The sequence below is a fragment of the Danio rerio genome, chromosome 9 (assembly GCF_049306965.1).
Source record: "Danio rerio strain Tuebingen ecotype United States chromosome 9, GRCz12tu, whole genome shotgun sequence".
Classification (NCBI taxonomy): Eukaryota; Metazoa; Chordata; class Actinopteri; order Cypriniformes; family Danionidae; genus Danio; species Danio rerio.
The window spans coordinates 23,357,501-23,382,587 of record NC_133184.1 but is presented as its reverse complement, the minus strand read 5'-3'; the positions used below and the strand labels follow the sequence as shown (position 1 = coordinate 23,382,587).

Genomic DNA, 25,087 nt, shown 5'->3' with positions numbered 1-25,087 from the left:
TTCATATAAAAAGCAGTTATTTAAAACAGGAATAAATAAAAAATACATAGAAGTAAAAGAAAGCCTTGGTAAGCAGAGAAGGCATCTTTCCAAAAAACAAAAACGTAAAGTTTCTTTTAACCAGAACACTTTTATTAGAAATAGTAATAACATTTTACAGTATGCAGTTGTGTGACTTCTGATGTAAAACTACTTATAATTGTATAGAATTAGATTAAATTAGATACATACAGTCCAGCATGGACGGTGCAAACAGTCAACAAGTCAAGCATTCTTACTTAATAACTACATTTATATATAGTTGAACTTAGAATTATTACACCCCCCCCCCCAAAAAAAAAAATTATTAACTTTCATGTTTATTTTTTCCCCCAGTTTCTGTTTAACGGAGAAAATATTTTTTTTCAACACATTTCTAAACATAATAGTTTTAATAACTCATCTCTAATAAATGATTTCTTTTATCTTTGCCATGATGATAATAAATAATATTTGACTAGATATTTTTCAAGACACTAGTATTCAGCTTAAAGTGACATTTAGAGGCTTAACTAGGTTAATTAGGGTAACTAGGCAGGTCAGGGTAATTAGGCAAGTTATTGTATAATGTTTTTTTTTGTAAACTATCAAAAAATATAGCTTAAAGGGGCTAATAATTTTGACCTTAAAATGTTTTTTTTTAAATATGTAAAACTGCTTTTATTCTAGTCGAAATTAAACAAATAAGTCTTTCTCCAAAAGAAAAAAATATTATCAGACATACTGTGAAAATGTTCTTGCTCTGGTAAACTTCATTTGAAAAATATTTAAAAAAGAAAAAAAATCAAAGCGGGGTTAATGATTCCTACTTCAACTGTATAATAGTTTTTTTATTTATTTATTTTTTTTATTTTTTTTTGCAACATCATGATGAGTACATTTTCAGCAATAGCCAGACAGTAAATTCAGTGCCTATGCTAAGATGGAACTCATAATTCATGTTCAAGCCTTCAACCATAGAGAGAGTGCAACGTCAGTAAAAACAATCCTGCTCAAATCTCCAACCTTATGAATTTTTCGTGACCTCTTTGGTTCCTGAAGATACCCAGTGTTAAGAGCCCCTGGAAGGTAACAGTAGTGGAACACTGCACACACACCCCTTCACTTTCCCTTAAGTGCACACACACAAACGCAGATCTCACAACCCACCCACCCATCCATACACCCAGACAAAGACCATCTTTGTTCGCCCCGCTGTGCTCCGTGTCTTTTGAGATGGGCTGAAACTGCTCGTTAAAATCCGTGACATCTATTGGGGAGATCGACCCCCTATTGCTCACGGTTTACAAGTCTCCCCCACCTCGTCCAACGCTGGCAGAAAAGAGGAGCACAGCCTTCCTCATAAGAAAAGCAGCCTAGAGTTCCAGCGACAGCCGATGACTTCTTGAATGAGGGCGCTTTATTAGCAGTCAGATTCAGAGCAGACCTCCCTCGTGCACGCTGACAGTCCCAACAGCCTCAGTGTCTCATCGCTGAAGTCCTTCAAGAGCCCCAGACTGAGAACAGTGGCTCAGCTTCATTCCCAGGCTCAACTCAATCAATACATCAATCTACCAGTTAAACAGCAAATGAACGCTGTCATTGGAGGGTGACAATTAATGCAGCACCTCGTTAGGTATCGGCCCGCACCGTTATCAAGATCAACGAGGACGGCTGTTAAAGCAGCATCTTCCAAATCAATTAACTCCACCATCGGCTTCTAATGAGAAAAACAAAGATTTTTTTTACATTGATTTCATCCCCTCAAACCAGTTTGCGTGAGACCACAATGCAGTTTGAGAGAGTCTTTTGTCTACAAATGCATTTAATTACACTTTCTAAAGCCATCAAATTGTGTCCCTTTTATAATCTCCCGACAGATATTTTCTTATGATTGGACACACAAGCAAACGAGAGACAAAGAGTTTGACAGACTTTAAAGGTTTTAAAGGGATAGTTGACCCAAAAATAATAATTCTGTCATTATTTGCTTACCCATGACTTAGTTTTAGTTTGAGGTTTTTTGTTTTTTTGTAGTTGTTGTGTTTGTTGTTGTTATGTTGTACACAAAAAAAGCATATTTAGAAGAATGTTTGAAACTGGCAGCCACTAACATTAACAGTAGTAAAAACAAATACTATGGAAGTCAATGGTTACTGGTTTCCAACATTCTTTTAAACATCTTCTTTTGTGACTCAAAAAAAGACCAGGATGCATAAATGATGACAGAATTTTTATAGCCTTTTTGAAGGAACTAGCCTTGTGAAGGGAAGTTATTTAGTCCCTATTGACTTTCATAATGTTGTCATCTTTACAATATCTTTGGAGTTCTGTAAAAAAAAAAAAAAAAAAAAAAAGTGCATTCATTCATTCATTTTCGATAGATTCAGTCCCTTTATCAGGGGTTGCCACAGCGGAACGATCTGCCAACTATTCCAACATATGTTTTACGCAGCGGATGCACTTTCAGCTGCAACCCAGTACTGGGAAACACCCATACACACTCATTTCCACACACACTCATACACTACAGACAATTTTAGTTCATCCAATTCACCTTTAGGGCATGTCTTTGGACTGTGGGGGAAACCGGAGCACCCGGAAGAAACCTACGCCAATGTTGGGAGAACATGCAAACTCCACACAGAAATGCCAACTAGCCAAGCAGGGACTCAAACCAGCTACCTTCTTGCTGTGAGGGGGCAGTGCTAACCTCTGAGCCACCTAAAAGTTAACCAATGACTTTTATTTTTATTCTAGTTGAACTGTTGTGAATGAAGTTTTACAATAATTATTGCAGCAAGATTAAATGTAGTCTAAATTTGATAGTGTGGACAAAAATAACTATTTCTCACCTTATCTCATTTTTGACCACTTTTCTGGGGCCGGGTCACGGGGGCAGCAGTCTTAGAAAAGAAACTTAGACTTCCCTCTCCCCAGACACTTTCTTCAGCTCCTCTGGAGGAATCCAGTGGCGACGTTCACAGGCCAGTTGAGAAACATAGTCCCTCCAGCGTGTCCTGGGTCTACCCCAAGGCCTCCTACTGGTGGGACATGCCTGGAACACCTCCCTAGGTAGCATCCAGGAGACATCCGAAACAGATGCCCGAGCCACCTCCGTTGACTTCACTTAATGTGGAGGAGCAGCGGGTCTACTATACACCCTATCTATAACGCCAAAATGCCAGAATCTCTTTGGGGCCGACCAGTTGTCTTCTTCCATGGTCTCCCCGAACTCTTCCCAGGTCCACGTTTTTGCTTCTGCAACCGCCTGGGCTGCAGCACGCTCAGCCTGTCAATACCCATTAGCTTATTTGACGGCATCCCTTACTTCAGGTGTCCACCACCGAGTTCGTGGATTGCCGCCTCGTCAGGCACCACAGACCTTACGGGCACATCTCCTCACCGCATCGTAAACAAAGGAGTTGGAGAACATAGACCACTCAGTCTGAATGTCTTCAGCCTCCCGCTTGATCTGGTCAAAGCTCTTCCAGAGGCGAGAGTTGAAAATCTCTCTGACTTAAGGGTTCAGCCAGACATTCCCAAATGACCCTCACAATACATTTAGACCTGCCAGGTCTGTTCAGCTTTCCTCCCTGCCAGCAGATCCAACCTACGACTAGGTGGTGATTAGTTGACTTTACCTGAGTGTCCAAGACATATGGTCGAAGATCAGATGATACAACCACAAAGTCGATCATCGACCTCCGCCCTAAGGTGTCCTGGTGTCATGTGCACCGATAGACACCCTTGTGCTCGAACATGGTGTTTGTTATGGACAAACTGTGATTAGCACAGAAGTCTATAATTATTTATCAGCCATAATTGAGGAACCAAAAGGAGAATACTGTAAAGAACTGTTCACATAATGAAAGTCAATGCAGTCCACAACCAACGTGTGTGTGTGTGTGTGTAAATAACAACATTTTTCAGTTTTTAGTGACCTATCCCTTTAAGTGCACCTGAGTGTTTGTTGCTCTATTGGAAATCACTAGCAGACAGCAGGAATATATGTGACACTAGGACATTACACATCCCAGAGGCGACAATTGCTGCATTCCCTCAACAAATGGCTCAAAGCAGCAGCAGAAGAGGAAGCTTGTGTCTGTAGCAGGAAGGACAGTCGCCACAGGGAAAGAGGTGAGACATGAGTCCCCGTCACTGGGACATTCATGTTCTGTACCTGGATAAACCGCATCCATCCTGCTGGCGCGGCTCTTGATAAACCTCGGAGGTCATCTGATCTGGGATGAAAGTATGTCGGAGGACTCTGATGAGCACGAGGAAGGAAGCACTTCCAGGCTGGTGTGATGGACAGCTAGTGATTAAGAGGAGCAAGAGGTTAAGTTACAAACCGCCCACACCCACTGAGCTATACTGCAAGACACACACTCTCGTTTACCAGGGTGAAGCTACAGAAGCGGAGCCTCCCTGTGTCACACGTGCTGATGGACAAGCTCACAATCATGTGGACAGAAAGGAAAGGCTTTCTCTTTGTGACTTCAGTTCCAAAAAGATCAGTATGTAGACTTCCGGAAAGTAGAAATCCTATTGATTTTCTCAATAGAGAAATGTATTTTTTCCCATAGATGGGTTGCGAATAGAAGGGCATCCGCTGCGTAAAAACTTGCTGGATAAGTTGGCGGTTCATTCCTCTGTGGCGACCTAGGATTAATAAAGGGACTAAGCCGACAAGAAAAGAATGAATGAATGAATAAATGAAAAATGTATTTTAATGATAAAACATAAACCTTTCAAAAATAAGAAAGTTGGTGTAATTCCGTTTTTTACATTTCACCTCGCTACATTTTGGAGAGGCGTTTGACATTTTTTTGAACATTCATATAATTAGATATCAGAGTAAGCTGAAATATGATACGGCAGGGAAAATAATTATTGAACATTATTATTGGACAACATAATTATTGGAATTGGACCAGATTTTGGTATAAACCCAAACAATACCAACATAAAAATAAAACAAAACAAAACAAAAAGTGAAAAATGAGTTGTGTAATAACAATTAAATGACACAAGGAGAAAGTATTGAACTACTGAAACGTATTAACTACTTTATTTAAAGGCTTTTTTTGATGTTGGCAGCTTAAAGACATCTCTCATATGGAGAATGAAGTCACATGCATTGCTCAGGTGTTATTTTTTTCACAGACTTCAACAAGGTGTAAAAATCTTGATGGTTCTGTCGGTCTTGTCTATATTTGATCTTTAATATGTATTCTTTATTGGATTCAAGTCAGGTGATTGGCTGGGCCATTCTACAGCTTGGTTTTCTTTCTCTGAAAGCATTTGAAAGTTATCTTGTCTGTGTTTTGGATCATTGTCTTGCTGAAATGTCCACCCTGGTTTCATCTTCATCATCCTGATAATAAAGATGTTGGACCAAAGCAGCTAATTTTAATTATATGTAAATAAATAGTTATGTAAATTATTTACAATAACAAAGGGCAGAGGATGGCTTTCTAACTATTTTGAGATTTCAGCTGCTATCTGGGCTTTCACTGCCTTTCTATACACCCCTTTCTTCATGTGCTCATACGCATAACTTAATTTGTTAACCAATAATTAGATTTGTTTTCTTTGTAATGGATTTCTTTGGTTGTTACCAAAATCTGGGGAAAATTTCAAGTCAACGGCACCTTTAGAAATATGTTTTCTGAGAAAATGGTGACATGTTTAATACTTATTTTCCTCCGCTAACACTAATTTTCTTTTTAAAAAACTTTCTTTTGTCACTGGTGTGGCATTCATGGACCACCACAGAAATGGAAACTAAAGCAGATGCACAGTGAATAGTGGGTGCAAAATTACACAGACCACTTGATGTAATTAAGTTAGTTATACATTTTTTTTACAGTTATACGTTTATTTTAAAGAAATGAATATTTTTATTATGCTATAGTGCATGTTTAAATGAACAGCCTTTCCCACTTATACAAAACATTTGTGGATGAAAACGGCTCTTAACTGATTTTGAACACACACTACTGATATCACATACTGAGAATGTCCACTCAGGAGACATTTGTGTTTATTCAGTCTGATCTCACAAAAAAACGTGACTATTTTACGTTTTGTCAGTTTAGTGGCTAATTTGTATGAATTTGTTCGAGTTAAGTCTTATAAAAATGTATGATTTCAAAAAGGAGGTGTGGCACCCAAGCCCGCCCCTAAACCCAACCGTCATTGGGGGATAAGCAAATCGTACTCAATTGTACAGATGAGATTGTCCAAATTTATATGAATTAGCCACTGAATCAAAAAGATACAAATTGCAAATTGAGATTGTGTTAGTTTCTGTAGATGGAACACTACACGAATAAGTGCCGAAAACAGAGAGGACCAAGCACTTGCTAGGTTAATGAAAAGCTTTTTGTAAATTTACCCAAAATAATTTACTACCTAGTGAGATGGGTTTCTGAAATTTTACATAAAAAAAAAATAATAATAATAACAACAATAATTAACATACTTCCCTCTAAATCAATAAATAACTACATTTTCAAAATGACATGAAATACAAATATTTCTTGAGCATCAACTCGACATACAATTGTTTTTTTTTTCTGAAGAATTATGTGACGGTAAAGAATTTAGTAATGATTATGAAAATTGACAGAATTTATTAATGATTATGAAAATCCTCAGTCTTCAGAAAATAAATTTGGATTTAAAATTATTCAATTATACTAATTCAACTAATTACAAAAATTTTAACAGTTTTACAAAATTGTAATTATTACTTTTGAATGAAATAAAGCCAACTTGGGTGAGCCGAGAGACCACTTTCAAAATCAATAAAACAATAAAAATCTTAAATATCCTGTATTTAAGTGTTCCCAACCCTGTTCCTGAAGGCACACCTACAGTACACATTTTCAACCTCTTCCTAATCAATAATACCTGGATCAAAACATTAGACCATTAGTAGTGACTCGAAAACCTGAAATGAATGGTTCAGATGAGGGAAACAACTAAAATATGTACTGTTGGTGTGTTTCCAGGAACAGGGTTGGGAAACACTGCTGTATTTCATTCTTTTATAACAAACTCCCCGGGACGGAAAGCAATCGTAACAAGAACAGTTCTATATTGTATTGTTGCTGTTGATTCAATTACATCATTTGCAATGCTCTACTGCATGAGTAGTTCATCATAACAGACGTTAAAAGACGTGCACCTTGATCTGCTCCGTCTCATTAATACAATCACACATCAATGCAAGAATACGATAATTAAGTAATTTCTCTATTGGCACATGAGTCTGAAAGGTATAGGCCGACTCTGTGTGCTATAATTATGATGTCTAAGCTCTGGAGCCTTTCGCCAGAGCTGTCAGAGTGAAACTATCATCACTGACACCTGCTGTGTCCATCCAGCGTGATGATGAGAGCTTGACATTTCTACACAGACCACGAAGCTGCTCTGCTGAGGTACGATCAGCAAATACCAATAACACACACTTGTTCTCTAAGTGTGGGTATCAGCAGTAGTGTTTGTGCTTTGTGTTTTTTAAGCACTGTGCACTCACCTGTGTACAGCAATACCAAACAGAGAAATTATTTTGCACTGTTTATAGGGACAGTTTCAATCTTGCTACTGCTTTGTCAGTATACGTCTCCCTGTGTAGGGGAGGCCATACATGTCATTCAAAGCCTTAAAGTAGACGAATACTGAATGTAAATATCTGCCATGTGCTTTGCTCTTGGTAACAAAACATAATACAAATGATAGTCATATTGATGTGGATGTTTGCAGAAGCTCTGCAACTTCACAGGCAACAAATGTGGATAATAAGATTACTCTGAAATGATAGTTTGATTTAGAAAAATATTTGAGACTATAGATTGTGTTATGCTAGACAATAGTTGTCTGGACTGCACTTAAACGTCTTAGCTTTTAATTTTCTTAGCAAAATACTATTAACATGCTAGTAAATAGGGAAATATGCAATTATGAACGCAGCAACAATTTGATATGAAATAAAATCACTTGAAGGCATAGTTTTTCCAAAAATGACAATTCTGTCAACATTCACTCCTCCTTATTACAAACCTGTGAACACAAAAGAAGAAATTTTAAAGAATGTTGGAAACTAGTAAGCAATGGCTTTCATCGTATTTTTTGTTCCTACTATGGATGTCAATGGCTTTTAACATTCTTTAGAATATATGTTTTTGTGTTCAAACGAAGATTCTTCAAGTTCAGAACCAGTGTAAATTTTGAGGAAGTTTTAATATTTGCTAAACTGTTTCATAAAAACATGATCATTTTTTTTAAATATACAAGCTGTCACATGTTTTTAAAGGTAAAGTGATTTTATTTTTATTTATTTTTTCTGTGGAACACAAAATACGTTTTTTTAAATAATATTTTCATGGTCATTTTATCTTTGATTAGTAGGTGTTGTCTAAAATAACACTGGCCACCAGTGTTTATTTTGACAGGCAATTTTTATTTAGTTTTAGTCTAGTTTTAGTCTTCAAAATCATTTTAGTTTAAGTCTAGCTTTAGTCTTCTAAATCATTTAGTTTTATTTTAGTTTTAGTCTTCTGGATCATTTTATTTTAGTTTTAGTCTAGTTGTTGTCTTCTAAATCATTTTAGTTTTAGTCTAGTTTTAGTCTTTTAAATCATTTTAGTTTTAGTCTAGTTTTAGTCTTCTGAATCATTTTAGTTTTAGTCTTTTGAATTATTTTAGTTTTAGTCTAGTTTTAGTCTTCTGAATCATTTTAGTTTTAGTCTAGTTTTAGTCTTCTAAATCATTTTAGTTTTAGTCTAGTTTTAGTCTTTTAAATCATTTTAGTTTTAGTCTAGTTTTAGTCTTCTGAATCATTTTAGTTTTAGTCTAGTTTTAGTCTTCTGAATCATTTTAGTTTTAGTCTAGTTTTAGTCTTCTGAATCATTTTAGTTTTAGTCTAGTTTTAGTTTTCTGAATCATTTTAGTTTTAGTCTAGTTTTAGTCTTCTGAATCATTTTAGTTTTAGTCTAGTTTTAGTCTTCTCAATCATTTTAGTTTTAGTTTAGTTTTAGTCTTCTGAATCATTTTAGTTTTAGTCTAGTTTTAGTCTTCTGAATCATTTTAGTTTTAGTCTAGTTTTAGTCTTCTGAATCATTTTAGTTTTAGTCTAGTTTTAGTCTTCTGAATCATTTTAGTTTTAGTTTAGTTTTAGTCTTCTGAATCATTTTAGTTTTAGTCTAGTTTTAGTCTTCTCAATCATTTTAGTTTTAGTTTAGTTTTAGTCTTCTGAATCATTTTAGTTTTAGTTTAGTTTTAGTCTTCTGAATCATTTTAGTTTTGTTCTAGCTTTAGTCGACTTAATTTTTATAAGATTCTTTTTCACAAGATTTAGTGTATATATTTATAATATATTTGGTTTAATTTAAGTGTAATTAAATAAATATTTTATACGTATATACATATGTATTTATTTATACAAAATATTTTCACTTAAAACTAAATAAAAGAGTCTCATTAAAATTTGGAATTTAGCTGTTACATTGCAGACCAAAAATTAGATATGTATTGTTTATTTATATCCTAAGGTATGTAAAATTATGAGTCAGCAATCAATACACAGTACAGAACAGTAAGTAATAAGTAACAGTAATAAGAACAGTAGCCATCTGAAAATGCAGGAGTGTGCAAATATTTAGCAAAGACTTTATTTTAATGTGGTAAACTACTAGTTAAGCTTTTTAACCAGTCTGTTGAAAAGTTTCAAGCCATTAAATCAACATCTTTGTTTTGTGGTAGAGGTACACTATAAATGGTTGTTGTCATGATGATCGTGGCAGACCCAGACAGGGCACGAACCTAGCATGAGTTAGCGGGTTACGGAACTGTAGCTGCAGCTAAAATGAAATACACAAGGAAACAACTTCTTATGAAAATGAATGCCATGATCATATGAATATATAATTTAATAACTTGTAATGTACAATCTAACTGAGTAAGTTCTCTAAAGGTTAGCGAGAGGCTATACCATTTCAGTTAAGTAAAAGTTCGAGTTTACCTTTGGTTGAATTTGGGATGATTCTCTGGCATGGTGATGTCTCTTTCCTCCCATACAATTTACAGTCTTTTTTACTCTCAGCTGTTGCCATTTTATTATACTTTATTCAGACAGACGCCCCTATGGAAGATGATTAAATCGCATCCCAAGTCTACTGTCGATCAGTTACTTTTCAAATGTGTGTTTGTGTGTGTGTGTCATGCATTACACACTAAGATTAATTCTGAGTGGACATATTCCAAAAAAAGTCCCTCAATCACATTCTCGTCTCAATTTAATTAGTCAATGAAAACGGCAGCATATTTTTATTATAGTTTTTGTCATCATTACTTAATTTTTATTTAGTTTTTCATCAGTACAAACTTGTTCGATACGAAAATTATGTCAACAAAGTTAACACTGATGGCCACCAGTGACTTTCATGGAATATCTGCAACCTATTTATTTACCCATTTATTTAAGTTACCCAAATGTTGTAGAGGTTTAGATTATGTTAAAACTACTATTTGCTGCCGGAATGTTTTTCAAAATGTTTGATATTTTTACATTTTTTTAATTGCTCTTTTTGGTTTTGATGTTCTCCTCGACTGAAAAGAAGCATCTAATTGGCTGTTTGACGGAAGGCTATATGTTGGGGCAGCTTAAGCCATAATATGTGACAACATGCCTCATTATTGAAAATAAATTTCACAAAAGTGAGAAAGGTGTCTGGCGCGCAGACAGGTGCATGAGAATTTACGTCGGGGCAGCAACAGGAGAGTGGAGGCTCGGTTTTCCAGATGGTTCCTCTGGAGGCATATTATCTGCTCCATCACAGCAGGCTGAACCTGAGACTGTTGAAGTGTGTATGGGGGGCTGTAAATACTGTGGGCAGTTTGGTGCCACAATGATGCTCCCAACCCTGCAGCCTGTAAGTGATCCTTACCTGGCCTGTCCCAGCTGTGGGGTAGGCTTTCCACCCCCCTCCGCCAGCCTAGTCATGGGATAGGTCTGCTGCCTTTATCCCCACAGTTTCTCGATCCCACCACAGGATAGACTTACTGCTAAATGACAGGGTTGGCCCGCTCTCCAGGTAGTTGCACCACCGGAATACCTGGACAGGAAAAGCATGCAGCGTACTTTTATTTGGTCTGTGTGTGTGTGTGTTGGAAAAAGAAAACAAACACAGTTCAATTAGTGGCAGCATCAGGAGTGGAGCTCAACGCCCTTATAAATGAATAACTAGCATGCGCAGGCCCCTTCCCTTTTTGATTTGCAGCCTTATCTGTTTCCCTGGAGTTCACTAATTACACAGCGTCTACGGTTTCAGCGGGCATGTTTGATATGAGTTTATCTGAGCTGTCCGTCAAGCAATTAAGGTCAGCGTTCAGCACTCTCTCAATAGCCCAGTCACGGCCTCAGCAAGCAGGGAACGGATCAGACCAGCTCAGATCAGGTGAGGTCTCTGGTACTAGGTTTCCACTCCTGCCGTCCCACCATGACAACACACAATGGCTGTGATCAGCGTTGTTCCTACATGACTGTTCACCCTGAGCGACCCGTCCTAATGGGCTATTAATGCTCGCGTGGCCTCGGATAGTTCAGTGAGTACGTTTACATGTGTGGTTAGAATTAAGCCAAGAAGACTTTTTATATCTGTCCGCCTTAGTATTTATATATATGAGGCTAGTCATAGTCGTGCAATTTGAACTTTAATATTTGACCCTATTGCATGCAACACAGAGGTCGATTACGGTACAACTGCATATTCTGGAATACACTACAATTGCATTATCTTTGGCCTTCCAACTCGTATGACCTTGCATGCAAAATGCATCTCCTGTGGCCACTTGTGTCCGGATTTCACCAAGACTCTTTCGATTTGGCACCCTCTACAACACTTTCACATATTACAGAGTGATCAAACCAAGGTCAAATGGCTTAAAGCAGAAAGAAAGTAAATGTGAGTAGTTATTTTGGTACAATCTAGCAAAATATGAATCCCTTATTTTGCTACAGTTTCACATGTCCAAGAGCGATTGTGTGTTGCTCCAATGGGCTAAATGGACAGCTAGTGTTTTTCAGCCAATGATGAACTTCCGGTGAAAGCTTTATGTTACTGTTTTCAGCTTCATACAGCTCCTTTTACATCATTGATGTTGTAATGTAATTGATATATAATCAGTTAAATAGACTGAAGCTTCCATTTGGTTGTTATGTATAAAAAGAGATGAAAGACTGTTTAAACGCAAGTGCCGTCATTAGCCGCAGGCCAGCACAGAAATTCCATTGTGTAAAATTAATTTCCATATTTTTAAGAAATATATATAATATATATATATATATATATATATATATATATATATATATATATATATATATATATATATATATATATACATACATATATATTATATTTAAAAAATATAATTTAATGCAGTGCTTCTTGTTTGGTCTGATACCCACTTTATATCGTATCTCAGTCAGGCAGTAGTGATCGCTGTTCTTTAAAAAAATTAGATCTTAAACACGACAACTTTGTATTGAATGACAATTAACCGGAAGCCCTGAGGCTGGCTGACTGAAATTAAAAGTCTATGTGCATATACCGCATTGAATGTGCTTTGAAATACCTCTGGAAGTGCTGCAAAGTTAATTTTTATTCATTTAGGTATCTTAATATCAGGTCTAAATGACATGCAACTAATAATTTTCTGTGAGGGCAAGATTTGACTGGTTATTTTGGTTATGTGATCATCACTAAATGAATTTATTAGTCCAGCTGTAATCAAACTTTTAAACATCATGGGATTACAGAGCATTTCAATTAACTTACACCTACAAGTAAAATAGAGCCCTGTACGGGCCTTAAATCTAAGCCCTAGGTCGGCCCTTGCCTGAGACGCACAGGCTGTAGCCACTGTTGTCAACCATTTTCAATGAAAAGGCGCTAGACTCTACTTAAAAAGTTGCTAAATATTGCTAGATCATATGTCAATTAGTATATTACTGACGTCATCACGTCCAACAGTTTCTGTAGGAAAGCTTTCTTTAATAAAGGGGTATTTATATTTGCACTATGCTTTATATATGCATGTCAGTTTAATTAAATTTATTGCTGTTTGAATACAGTATGTCAGTATATTTGTGTTGTGAATGTGCAGTAATCTCTTAGACAGAATAAACTCAGACAAGTTTAGAAACCGCCACTAAAATCTCTGTTATTGTTAACAAGAAAAGAATAAACGGCCAAATAAAACTGTTAAATTTCAAACAAAGGACAAGCAGATTGGTTTGACACTTGGTTCTCAGACACTTTTGTCCAGAGTCCGACCCGAAGCTCATATTTTTCCACCAAACAGCTCATACTGTTACAGCCGTTCAAATAAACCAGATTTGTATTTAATAGAAAGTTGATGTTTTTTCATTGAGTTTTTTATCCGAATAATTTAAAGAATTTTTTTTTGTTTTGTTTATTTATATGTAAGTTTTAGTTTTTTAAGTGACATCGATATCCAAGCGGTATGTGGTCCACAGTGGGTTTACTCAACAAGTTGTGCAAAACCAGTTGGCTCATCATTTATTGTTATCACTATTTAAAAAGTTGTCCAGAAGTTTGCCTTTCCTTTAGTGTTTTTCACAGCTTTAAGTTCGCCATTGGCAATTTTTCTCTTTATGCTTTCTATTGCATGTGGCTGGAAATCCCTTTGCCCAAGGCATCACTGGTGCTTTCATACTGCACGCATTAGATCACATTAAAACTTTTTTGAAGTGTTTTCTAAAGCAGGCCCGAAGCCCGATATGCATGCTAGCTATTACGTGAAAATGGCCGAAATGTCCCAGCTCTAGGGGCAAAGAAAAGTTGGGCCCCGACGGGCTTGGGCTCAAATGCAGAGCTCTAAAGTAAAATCTAAATTCAATTGTAGTAAAATTTAGACTACCACTAATATATTTTAACTCATTTCATTTTGTCTTTAAAGAAATACCAAAAGACTTTGGTTAAACAACCTTAATTTCAGGCAAAAATACTGACAGGCCTGTTCTTTGTATAGTTACATCCAGTTGTACAATTTGACACTTCTATTGCTATAACAATACAGCACCGTAAACCCTAAAGCTACTGTAAAACTGTGACCTTTACAGTGCAAATAATCACAAAAGCAATCATGCAAGTTCATTCAGTTCATTTCTATTGAAAATGCTTCAAGTGAAGTTTGAAAGGGTGAAGTTTTTTTTTTTTGCAATAAACATCATTCAACAAATGATGTCAGCTGACTTTATCTTGAATTAAACCTTCAAATCGTGTCACACAACGTCCCTGAAGCATTCAGATGGGAGTTGTTATGAGTACATTTTATTATTATGTTTGATTAAATGAAATGTGGAACAGTGCGGTGTGCTCTGCTCTGTCTCTGTTCTGTTCACCTTGAGTTTGTCTCAGGTGAGGCTTTTGAACAGCTCTTGGCTGAGCATGACAATACTAGACGACTGTGTGGTCAGACACTAATAAATTACATGAGTAAGACATTCTCTCTGCAGTGGTGTGGATTGCCCGAGCGGTTTCACTGCACTGGGAGCAGTGCATGTGTGTGTGTGTGTGTGTGTGTGTCTGAGGCTTCGTGTGATCTGTGACATGCTGTGTTGAACACAAGATTAACTAGGTGACACTGTGATAGCCAGGCATCGCGAAACACACAGGAGTCCTCTTTCAAAACAAGACTCTTCTTCCTTTACTCTCCCTCCCTCTTACTGCCATCGTTATGTATTCCTCCAATAAATTTGCATAAGAAATAAGATCTGATGAGTCATGCAGATGCTATTGATGACCAAAGAGAAATTTTTGGGGGGCACTAACATATCTGTATTGAAATATCCTCAAATGCGGTTTGGTGGCCTATATATATTGTTTACAAAGCTATGCAGTGAAAACTTTACAGCTGTTTTTTGTGCCTCAAAACAGAGCGTGAACTCATGCGGTGCCTATTTTCCTAGATGCCAGAGGCACAGCACGAGAAATAGACTTCAGTCAGCATGATAACTTTACGGCTAGTGTGTCAGATTACATTGCGAGAGGGTTTTTGCACGTATGCCTACATGCCATACTTACTGCTCATAAAATATGCATATGACATGCTACTACTACTACTCCTTTGCTTCTATATTTTACTGCATTAGTGTCAAATATCTACTGAATATGTGGTAAAGCAGCACTTCTGGCATGGTGTCTATGTAATGCTGCAGTTAAAACACACTTTAACTACTGTTAAACTTTAAACAAAGCAGCTTAAAGGTTCCAAGAAGTGCTTTAAAATAAGGTTTTTTGCTCGTTATTTTGACGTAATCTCACCCGAAGTTCAAAGAGGGGGTGGGAGTAACTCCACCCCTTTTGCAAAAACAGCCAATAGAGTTTTGTTTTATCGTTTTGCCAGTGAGAATGGTTGAAAATAAAACTGTTGATCCATTAAGGTGGAACTGACAAACTACAAGCTTTACATGTTCATATCGGTTTTATATCTTCTAAATGCAAATTTTGTCACTGGTTTGGTGAACACTAGCTCATATATATCTTAAAAACCAACAATACTGATACTAACATCTAAAAAACGTTACTTTAATTTCATGGGACCTTTAAACAGCCACGAAGCTGGCTTAAATCCGCTGTGTAAAGATTATTTTAGTTTTCTCTCATGTCTCTTTTAGTTTTGGTGATTCAGAGATGTCTAACAACTAGCCTGATCTCACAAGGAAACGTAACTATTTAATGTTTTGCCTGTTTAGTGGCTAATTCGTACAAATTTGTACAAGTTCAGTTGTATGAAAATGTAGGATTTAAAAAAAAAGGCGTGGCAACCAACCCCAACTGTCACTGAACTGTAAAACATTTAAGCCAGTACAACAAAAAGAAAAAAACATATGTATCGTGTACTCAACTTTTTTCACTTTCTTCACCTTTAATTGTTAAGACAGTAGAGATTATAGACAGGAAAGCGTGGGGAGAGGAGTGTGGAGAGGGATCGGCAGAGGACCTTAAGGCGGGAATTGAACTTGGGTCGCTGAGAACACCGGAGAGCAATGTGTTGTAATAAGCACAGTGTTTCCTCTAGGATTTTTTCCAGCTGTGGCGGCAGGCCCTTTACACAGATCTACCAACTACCTGTGGCGTTATTTCAATGACAAATGTCTTGAGCGCAGTATTAAAAGTTGAGATCACATTTATGTAATAGCCTACAGCATGCGGATCTCTTTGCTTGCGTGCCGATTTCCTCTGCTCATGCACAAAACTTCTTGCACGACCCCCAAATATAAGCCACTTCAAGACCGCGCAGATCTTCTTGTGCGCTCTCAAATAAACGCTGCTGAAGTGCGATTTAGTGCGTTTATGTAACGAGTATGTCTTTAGCATTTATTAGATTTGCTAGGAATATTTATGAATGTCTCTAATAGACCTACAGAGCGATATTAATGCGTCCTGAAGAAAAGTGAAACAGCTATACGTCATGTTTACTGGCGTCACGCATCACGCACCTGTCAGTCAGCCAGCCAGTCAGTCTGTCTGCACGTAACCTTAACAAGGAAAACAAATAATGCACAGCACTACTACGGTTACAGAAAAGTTTGCGTTGTTATAATTAACTTATCTTTTAATATGTTTTGGTGCGATTATTACCCGCTATTAAAAAAATGTGATGTTTTGAATGAGAAGCTGTGTAGCCGTGGTACGATGAATTTTGTCATGGCGCCCCACCATGGAAGAATGAATGTAGCGGAAACCATGAAGCACTACACCATTGGTGCCGATGTGTACTAAACTTTTGGAAACATCAGTTGCACTGACCTAAAATGTCTGAAGTTGAGTGAGCAAAAAACTCTTTTGGAAATTGGTTCTAAGAAATAATACATTATTAGAATAAACAAACATAGTTCAATTGAAAAAAAAAAAAAAACTAAAACAGTGACAAATGTTAACAAAACATTATTAGACACAGAATTAGAAACAAGACAGGAGATAAAACAACAATACCAGTAAACATGACAAGGATCGAAAATGGCAGGACAAACAAAGAAAAATGCTTTGTAATGCTTCACATGTGAATCATGCCGTCCTGATTTTAATTTTTTTTAACTATGTTTGTTTCTTCGCATAATGTATAATTTCTTAGTACCAATTTCCAAAAAAAATTTTGTTCACTCAAAAGTAGAGTAATAATAATAATAATTAATTATTATTAATTATTATTAACCCTGATCAAACACACCTGAACCAATTAATCAGGACCTGAACAGCACTTGATAATTACAGGAAGGTGTATTTGATATGGATTGCAACTGAAATCTGCAGTGAGGATGATCTCCAGGAACAGGGTTGGTCACACCTGGTGTAGTGGTTAGTGCGTCGACACATGGCACTCACCTTGAGGTCCTATGCTGATCCTTCCGCTCTCTCCTTTCACCACTCTTTCCTGTCTATATCCTTCACTGTCCTATAAATTAAAGGTGAAAAAATAAATGCTGAGTACACAAAAAAAACTAAAGGAAATAAGAATTATGTTTTTTTTTTCAACTTTAGATAATCCAGTGCAGCTGATGTTTTCAAAAGCTGAGTAAACAAGAAAAAGCTAAATGAAATAAGGATTATTTTTTTTGTTGTTGTACTGGCTTTAAATGTTTTATAGTGTGGAGGATGAGCAAATCATACTAAATTGTAAAAGTGAAATCGTACAAATTCATACAAATTAGCCACTAAATCAAAAACTTACAAATTGCCAGGAGATCGTGTTGCTAACAACTCAGAGAAAGCCTAAGTGTTGTGAAAGTAGTAAGGTGGTGAATAATAGGAACTTGTGAGGGACTATTAGCATCAAGTAGGGTTGGAATTGTAACCAAAATGTTGCAGATTTGATCCCAGCACCATCAGGAGTTGACTAAATGATCAGCACTCTTGATGATGGAAATAAATGGCTGCTCACTGCTACGTGGACACTACTCTATATGTGTGAACACATGAATTCATTTTATGTATGGGTCACCATACTTGAGCATCACTTCAATCATGCCATCTGTTTGTTATTTCAGGCCACTCAAATATGACTTTTTTGTCTTTGGTATCACATTTTCTGCCATCTTGCATCTTAAATAGTGATCATTATAAAATGACCTGTGTTCAAATGATTTGAACAATTGTTAAAGTGTTTGTCTTTTTGCTACGCTGACTATTTTGAACTATTGGACATTTTAAAAGAAACTAAGATAGAAATCAATGCTACATTATGTATTTCAAGACAAAAAAAAGATCAACTTTTTTCCACCACAAGCAAGTCATTTTTGGAATTAGTGAGAAACAAATGGGGAGTAGAACCAGGATGTTCGAAAACAATAGCTTCGTCCCCCACCTGGAATTCAGGGAAATTAGAGAAAACGGCAGCCTGTAAAAACAGCAACCTGAAGGGTACGAGTAAAAAAGGCGAATATGTAGGGGGCGTATTGAAAGGAAGGCTAATATTCAGAAACAACAGGCAATGAAGGCAATATCTCATCATGGCCTGAGAGCACATGGTGGGACTCTTAAATGAGTCTTGATTGTACTGAGCAATTTGGAACTCAGCAGAGCACTCAATTAAGGCGAGCGATTAACAGCGGATCTGACTTGTCCTACTCCCTGTGATGTCACCGGTCTTGGAGTGTGGCAGCCATAGCAGGTGTCTGATTTGACCAAAGCACTGGCCGGCAGCTTATATCATTAATAAAGCCCGAGCCTCAACGTTTCAACACTGCAGTACACTCCATTTTAAGCCATTTTCTCCGCATGAGGCTTTCCTTTCTCCTGTTTTGCTTTTAAATGTAGTCCGACGAGAACCCATACTTCAAACCAACATGCCTCCTGAATTAATTTTGCGGTAGACATTTCTATGTGACGCTGAATGGTACAATAATCTGACTGCATTTAAGGGGCCTTTTCAGAAAGGCAAAATGTGCCATGATTTGGTCTCCAGTGGTCATTCTCGAGTAGATAAAGCTCTGCTCTTAAAGTTTAGCCAAAGTACAACTTTTCATTAGTCTAGTTAAGTTTACCATGTTTTTAAGCCACATTTGTCACCAACGGAAAAGCAGAAATGGTGCGTTTCTCTCGCCGACATAATCTCTGTGACAGAGCAGCTCTCGGTTCTCCTTTTGTGCAAGCTGCTCTAAAACCGTGTGTGTAATTGCGAGTGTGTGCCGTTCGCCGAGAGTCGACCAGCGTGCACTGTACCTCCTTCAAACGTCTTCCCAGTCAATGGAAAAACTAAGGTCAGGACTCTGGAAATGTCACTCAGTCCCTGGCTTGGCACTTAGAGGTCCAAGGGAACCCGGAGGGGGGGCTTGGCCTGGCTGCAGGTTCCGGGGGGACAGAATAATGTGTCACACGGCTGCCGCTGCTTCCTCTTCCCCTGGTGCTTGGGGGCAGGCAGAGAGGCACGGTGGGGGCTCATTGTTACACTGCCTTTTCCATCAGCTGTCAGGAGAGCAGGGGGCCGGCTAAATGGGCACTCTAAAATACTGCACGCCGGGGAGTTGGCCCTCTCAAAAATATACAGTATACCTAGCGAGCGGAAAGGATAGATTTAAAGCTTTCATATTTAATCACAAAAATGACATTTATACATTATGCGTAATAGCACTCCTTGCGCACCCTCATTTTCACTTTTATCATATGTGCTTGTTTGTCAACACTTGCGTTTGGGGATAGGAACGCATACTGCGCCATTTCCAAGAACACTTGAACAAACACAATTATTACCCAGACGGGAATTTCAACTCTCTATTCAAAGTCTCAGGAAGCCATGCTGCGTTTTCCTTATATCCATACTGGATTACTATATTTGGATTTAACATTCGAAAGAGCTGCATAATAAGGGAGAATATAGCACCAGCGACCTGTTTACAACTGTCTTAATAGGCATTTACATCAATTAAAATTACAGGTGGATGCTGCTACATTCATGTGTGAATGAGTCTAAAACATTTTAAGCTTGTCCACTGGTGACCACTTCCGAAAACAGATCTCATCCAATTTTTTATAGAGTATTTACTTTTTTGAATGCATCTAAAGTAGGAATAGTAACTATTAATTGATAGTGATAGTCCTTTAAAGATTGTCACTCTAGTCTGACAGAAGACACACAGCCCTGTCCAAAGCTTACAAAAGTTGATTTTCAATTCAATTCAATTCAGCTTTATTTGTATAGCGCTTTTACAATGTAGATTGTGTCAAAGCAGCTTCACATAAATGGTCATAGTAACTGGAACAGTGTGGTTCAGGTTTTAGTGTTTAAGTTCAGTTCAGTTCAGTTTAGCTCAGTTCAGTGTGATTTAATCATTACTGAGAGTTCAAACACTGAAGAGCAAATTCATCGATGCGTAGCTCTACCAATCCTGAACCATGCGAGGCAGTGTCATAGGTGTCCTTTAAACAGTTACATCTTATTGATGAATGTCATAAACGTGCATAGGTTTGAGGTACACACAGCTTAGGTTCATTAAAAACTAAATTCCATCGACGCCAATAGCCTAGTGGTTAGTGCGTTGGCACATAGCACAGAGGTGCTTATGACGACCCAAGTTTGATTCCCGGCTCAAGGTTTTTTGCTGATTCTTCCCCTATCTTTGCTCCCACACTTTCCTGTCTGTACACCCACCCACCCTGTCTGTACCGACCTGCACCCACCCATACCACAAACCTATCAGGGATAGCCACTTCAAGAGCATTACAAAACATTACTGTATTTATTTTTTGACGCAAGTGCATAGAAGTTAAGATCACCTCATATAAAGTGGAACCAAAACATCTAATAACATCTACTTGGAGAAACATTCATGTATGTAGATATATTCAAAGCTTAACACTTTGTAAACAGTAATACAGTGCTCAACATATGTGAGTACACCCCTCACAAATCAATCTTTTAAATTCATATTTTAATAGGAAGCTCTACAATATTATATTTGTGCATATACATTAGATTAGTCTGTACTGAAGCCAAATCTGGAGCTTATCTAACAAAATAACTTACAATAAGGGTCCAAAAACTAGTACAGCCAAATGTATATGTTATAGAAAAATATTAAAAACAAATTTAAAAATCAAGAGAAGCAAACCAATTGAAAAATTTAGTTGAGATTTTCATTCATTCATTCATTCATTTTCTTTTTGGCTTAGTCCCTTTACTATTCCGGGGTCACCATAGCAGAATGAACCGCCAACTTATCCAGCTTATGTTTTTACGAAGCGGATGCCCTTCCAGCCGCAAGCCATCTCTGGGGAATATTTGAATATGATTTTGTAATTGTAATTATTGTAATTATTTTTTTCTCAATATTTTACTTGAATTTAATTAGAAATTATAAAATTATTAATTATTGTATTATCTTTTAATTTCTAAATATGTTTGGTGACTAAAATATTATTTTAATACATAATAAAACCAAAATGCATTGCCTATAATCACTGAGTAATAGTTACAAATAATTCATTTTCAAAATGGGTTGTACTCAAGTTATGCTAAGCATTGTATATAATACTCACATTTGCTTAAATTTTCTTAGTCCCCTTACCAAGTTTTTCCTTTACCCAGTATAACATGCCATATTTAGCATATCATTAAAAGCAAATATTCTGTAAATAAGCATCACAACTCTGCATTTATTTTGGCCACTACTTCATACAACCTTTTAAGCTAGGTTTTTTTATTTGAACAAATTACCTGCTATGATAAAATAACTAAAAAGAAGTTAAGTAAATGTTACTCATTAGCATATGTAATTATATTAGCGCATGTGATCACCTATCACTCTTTAGTTAGAATACACATAACACATGCCATTATAAATCCCAATTTGACAAAATCTGTTCTATTTATGTTCAGATCTGATCATTGGTGTTTTATAAAAGCAACTCCTGCTCCACTAACATTTTAGGGCCTCAATCGTTTTGCTTGAGAATAACTGCAGGAAAGAAATACAGACTGTTTGGCTAAAGAGTGGAAATGAGTGAGAGAAACAGAGAAGGGAGCGAGAGAGCGAGAGCGAGAAGGAAGCTGATCAGATGATTATTTGAGCCGAGCAGGATAAGTGGTTGAAACGGAGCCGTGTTTGCCGCTGCGCTGCGGGTGATCAAGGTGAAGAAGGAGAAAAGGCCGTCCACGCCCCCGAGCACACCTGAGATTGCCTTACCTGCCGTCTCTCAAGCGTCATACTGGGAGCGTAGAAACCCGAGTGCCGCCACCACAAGAAATCTGGCCGTCAGTCAAGTGCTTTTGTTTGCAGTTCTGCGAACAGGCCGGATCAGGTTTCTCTGCTCCAGAAACAAGGAACCTAACCAGAGGAACACCGTCAACACAACTACAAATGTACCCAGACTAAATCATTTGCCAGATCCATTTCTGGAAACTCAGATGTATTTTTCGTATTAATTTTGCCTGTATCAATGTCAGCGGCATCTTACTTTCAAATCTTTATTTCAAATTTGCACTTTAAACTATTTAAAACAGCTTTGTGATGAGAATGATGGGGCAACAAGATATCACAATGTTTTGCTTTCACAGTATGAATTAGTGCTCAACACAATCCTGAGATTCAAAAACAATGTCATGGACACAATAATGTCAGGAATAATGTCAGAGGTTTTAGATAATATGAATATTTCATTGTCTACAACTCTTCAGAAAATTCTTTTAAATCTAATTGCAAAATCAACTCAGATTCAATTGTTTTTTATTTGACTCATGTTTCTGTGTAGGCTTTAAAAGGTCTTCACAATAGTATTGTGTTCTACGGTTCTGCCCATGTAAAATGACTTATTCTTTCTGTTCTAATGTTTTTTGTTGTTGTTTTTTTTGTCTTGATTTTGTGATTCTTAAATCCAAACAAAATTATTTTGACTACACAAGTCCAACATCTTGATATTGGTCCTAAATTCCATTCATAATGGTCTTAAAAAGGTCTTGACCAAATGCAAGGTGATTTATAGCCCATTTTGAGGGATGTAAACTATAACAACGGCCTCAACGTATTTCCTGTGTTACATTAATAATTTCTATATGGCTTCCGGGAATCCAAAAAAGAGCCACACATTGATAAATAACTGTATGATAGCTGTTTTAACATAAAGATATGATTGAATTGCCTCTTGTTTCAGTTATGAAATGGTTTGATAAAAGAAATGTTTGTTTGCCAATGACCACATTGAAACATGTTGTGCATGAGCCTAAACTGGCATCTAAATGCTGAAAGACATTACCAAAGACACTTGAGATTTCTGTAATTATCCCATTAGCAAACAGCTGGACACATGAGGCCAGAAAGCAGGAGTAAACGATAAGCGAAAAACCCAGTAGAAGAAGGCTGGAGCGAGTGAGCTAGCGATGGAAAGGAAGCATCTGATGTAACAGGACACTGTAAGCAGGCAAGTGAAAGCCTCCTCCTTTCCTCCTTCAGGGATAATTGTTGTTTAGATATACTTTTACCCGTGTCTCACTCTCAGGTCGTGTTTATACAACTTGTTATTGTGGTTTTCTCTTTGCCTTTTCTCCCTCTTTTCCCTCTCCATTTTCCTCCTCTTCTTTGTACTTTCTTGCTAGGGGAAAATCTGCAAGGCTTGCTCATCGGTGCCAGCAACAGTTAATCCTTTTCCAAAGCACCTTAACTATGCTGGGAATTCTGCAGATGCTAAATAAAACAACGGGAACAACCATGCACTTAACACCAGCTCACGCTGGCAAGAGAGCCTGTGTCTTCAGATGCTGCGTTTTTTTTTTTTTTTCCTAAGTAGTTCAAAACAATCTGCTGTTGTGTGATAACTGTGTGTTTCTCTTGAGTGAGCGGGTAGCAGGGCTGTTCTGGGTTCAGCAGCACCGCCTCTAATCCCATTATGGCCGTTCACCTCAGATTACATAAAATAAATCAGCAAATATGCGAGGAGGAAATAAGATGTTTCTCTGCATTAGTTGACCAAAAGTGTCAAGCATTGACTGTCTCCTTATCAAGCAGGTTTGTGTGTGTTTTATATCAGGTTCTGGATTTTTCCATTTGTTTAATTAATTAATAATTAATATATTTATACATTACAATCAGTGGGTAATTATATAGGTCATGCCACTTATGTTATTAACATTTCCTAAGCATAAATATTATATTTAGCTTTTTTTTTTTCAGAAAACACTTAAATATCATTCCACATGACAATAGTTTGTATCTAAAAATATTAAGAGTCATTTGATTAAATATTCAAAAATCACAATGGAGCTACAACAACTCGTTTTAAATCTTCATATCAATAAGCTTTATTTATTTGTTAGCAGGAAGTTTTTAATAAAAGTAAACTTAAGTATGATCACTTTTAAAGTACATGCATATATATAAAGTGCATGTAGGCCACAATAATTTCATTTTTACATTGAACCATACTGTTGGTGGTTGCTTATGCTCCATTGGCTTTCATTTTAACCACATTGTTGGTGGTTTTCCCTGTTGGCAAGAGGGCAAATTTGTAATTTCTACTGTTGATCATCAGTTGGCACCATTAACCCTTTAGATAGGCCTGTGCAAACAAAACAAAGCAAAAAAAAACTTGTTTTCTGGATTTTATAGGGAGTATAACAGCAAATTAAGTGTGAGTATGAGAGTGAAAGTGACCTTTGCACACTTACTTTGACGTGTCTGAGAAAATCAAAATATGCATCACAGCTCTCAGAACTACATGGAATAAACAAAAACAAAGACTGTGTTTATGCACCATCAAATGTGGTTACAAAGGAAGTCAATGGGGCAAAAACAGCCACCAACAGTTAATTAGGGAGAAAAAATGTAAAAAAAAAAAATCTAACAATGCATCAAAGCTAATGTTGTTACTAATTGTTCACGTGTCCAAGAGTGTGATAAAAAAAAATCCAGTCCACAATTAATTTTTATATTGAAAATACGTTATTTTGTGTGTGTTTTTACTAATCAGTGACACCATTTATGAACTTGGCAATTAAAGAGTTCAAATCCTGTCATTTTTCTAAACAATTTAGTAGTTTTGAT

At 36.9% G+C, this 25,087-nt stretch overlaps 1 protein-coding gene and 1 long non-coding RNA gene across 4 annotated transcripts in view; both read right to left on the bottom strand.

The window, feature by feature from the left end:
• rev1 (REV1 DNA directed polymerase) overlaps positions 1-25,087 on the bottom strand; it is a 247,872-nt gene that overhangs the window by 51,054 nt on the left and 171,731 nt on the right. For 2 of the 3 annotated variants that reach the window (XM_073912188.1, XM_073912189.1), the window contains 2 exons: positions 22,238-22,378; positions 10,977-11,144 (listed from right to left, as the gene is read on the bottom strand). In XM_073912188.1, the coding sequence (XP_073768289.1) occupies positions 10,977-11,032 (56 nt within the window). In that variant the 5' untranslated portion in view covers positions 11,033-11,144; positions 22,238-22,378. The remainder of the gene's footprint in view (positions 1-10,976; positions 11,145-22,237; positions 22,379-25,087) is intronic. The other variant, XM_073912190.1, reaches the window with a different exon arrangement.
• On the bottom strand, positions 862-7,879 carry LOC141376111 (uncharacterized). The gene is made up of 3 exons (XR_012385314.1): positions 4,421-7,879; positions 4,202-4,336; positions 862-1,738 (listed from the first exon to the last, which is right to left on the bottom strand). It is a non-coding gene; the product is annotated as an uncharacterized lncRNA (long non-coding RNA).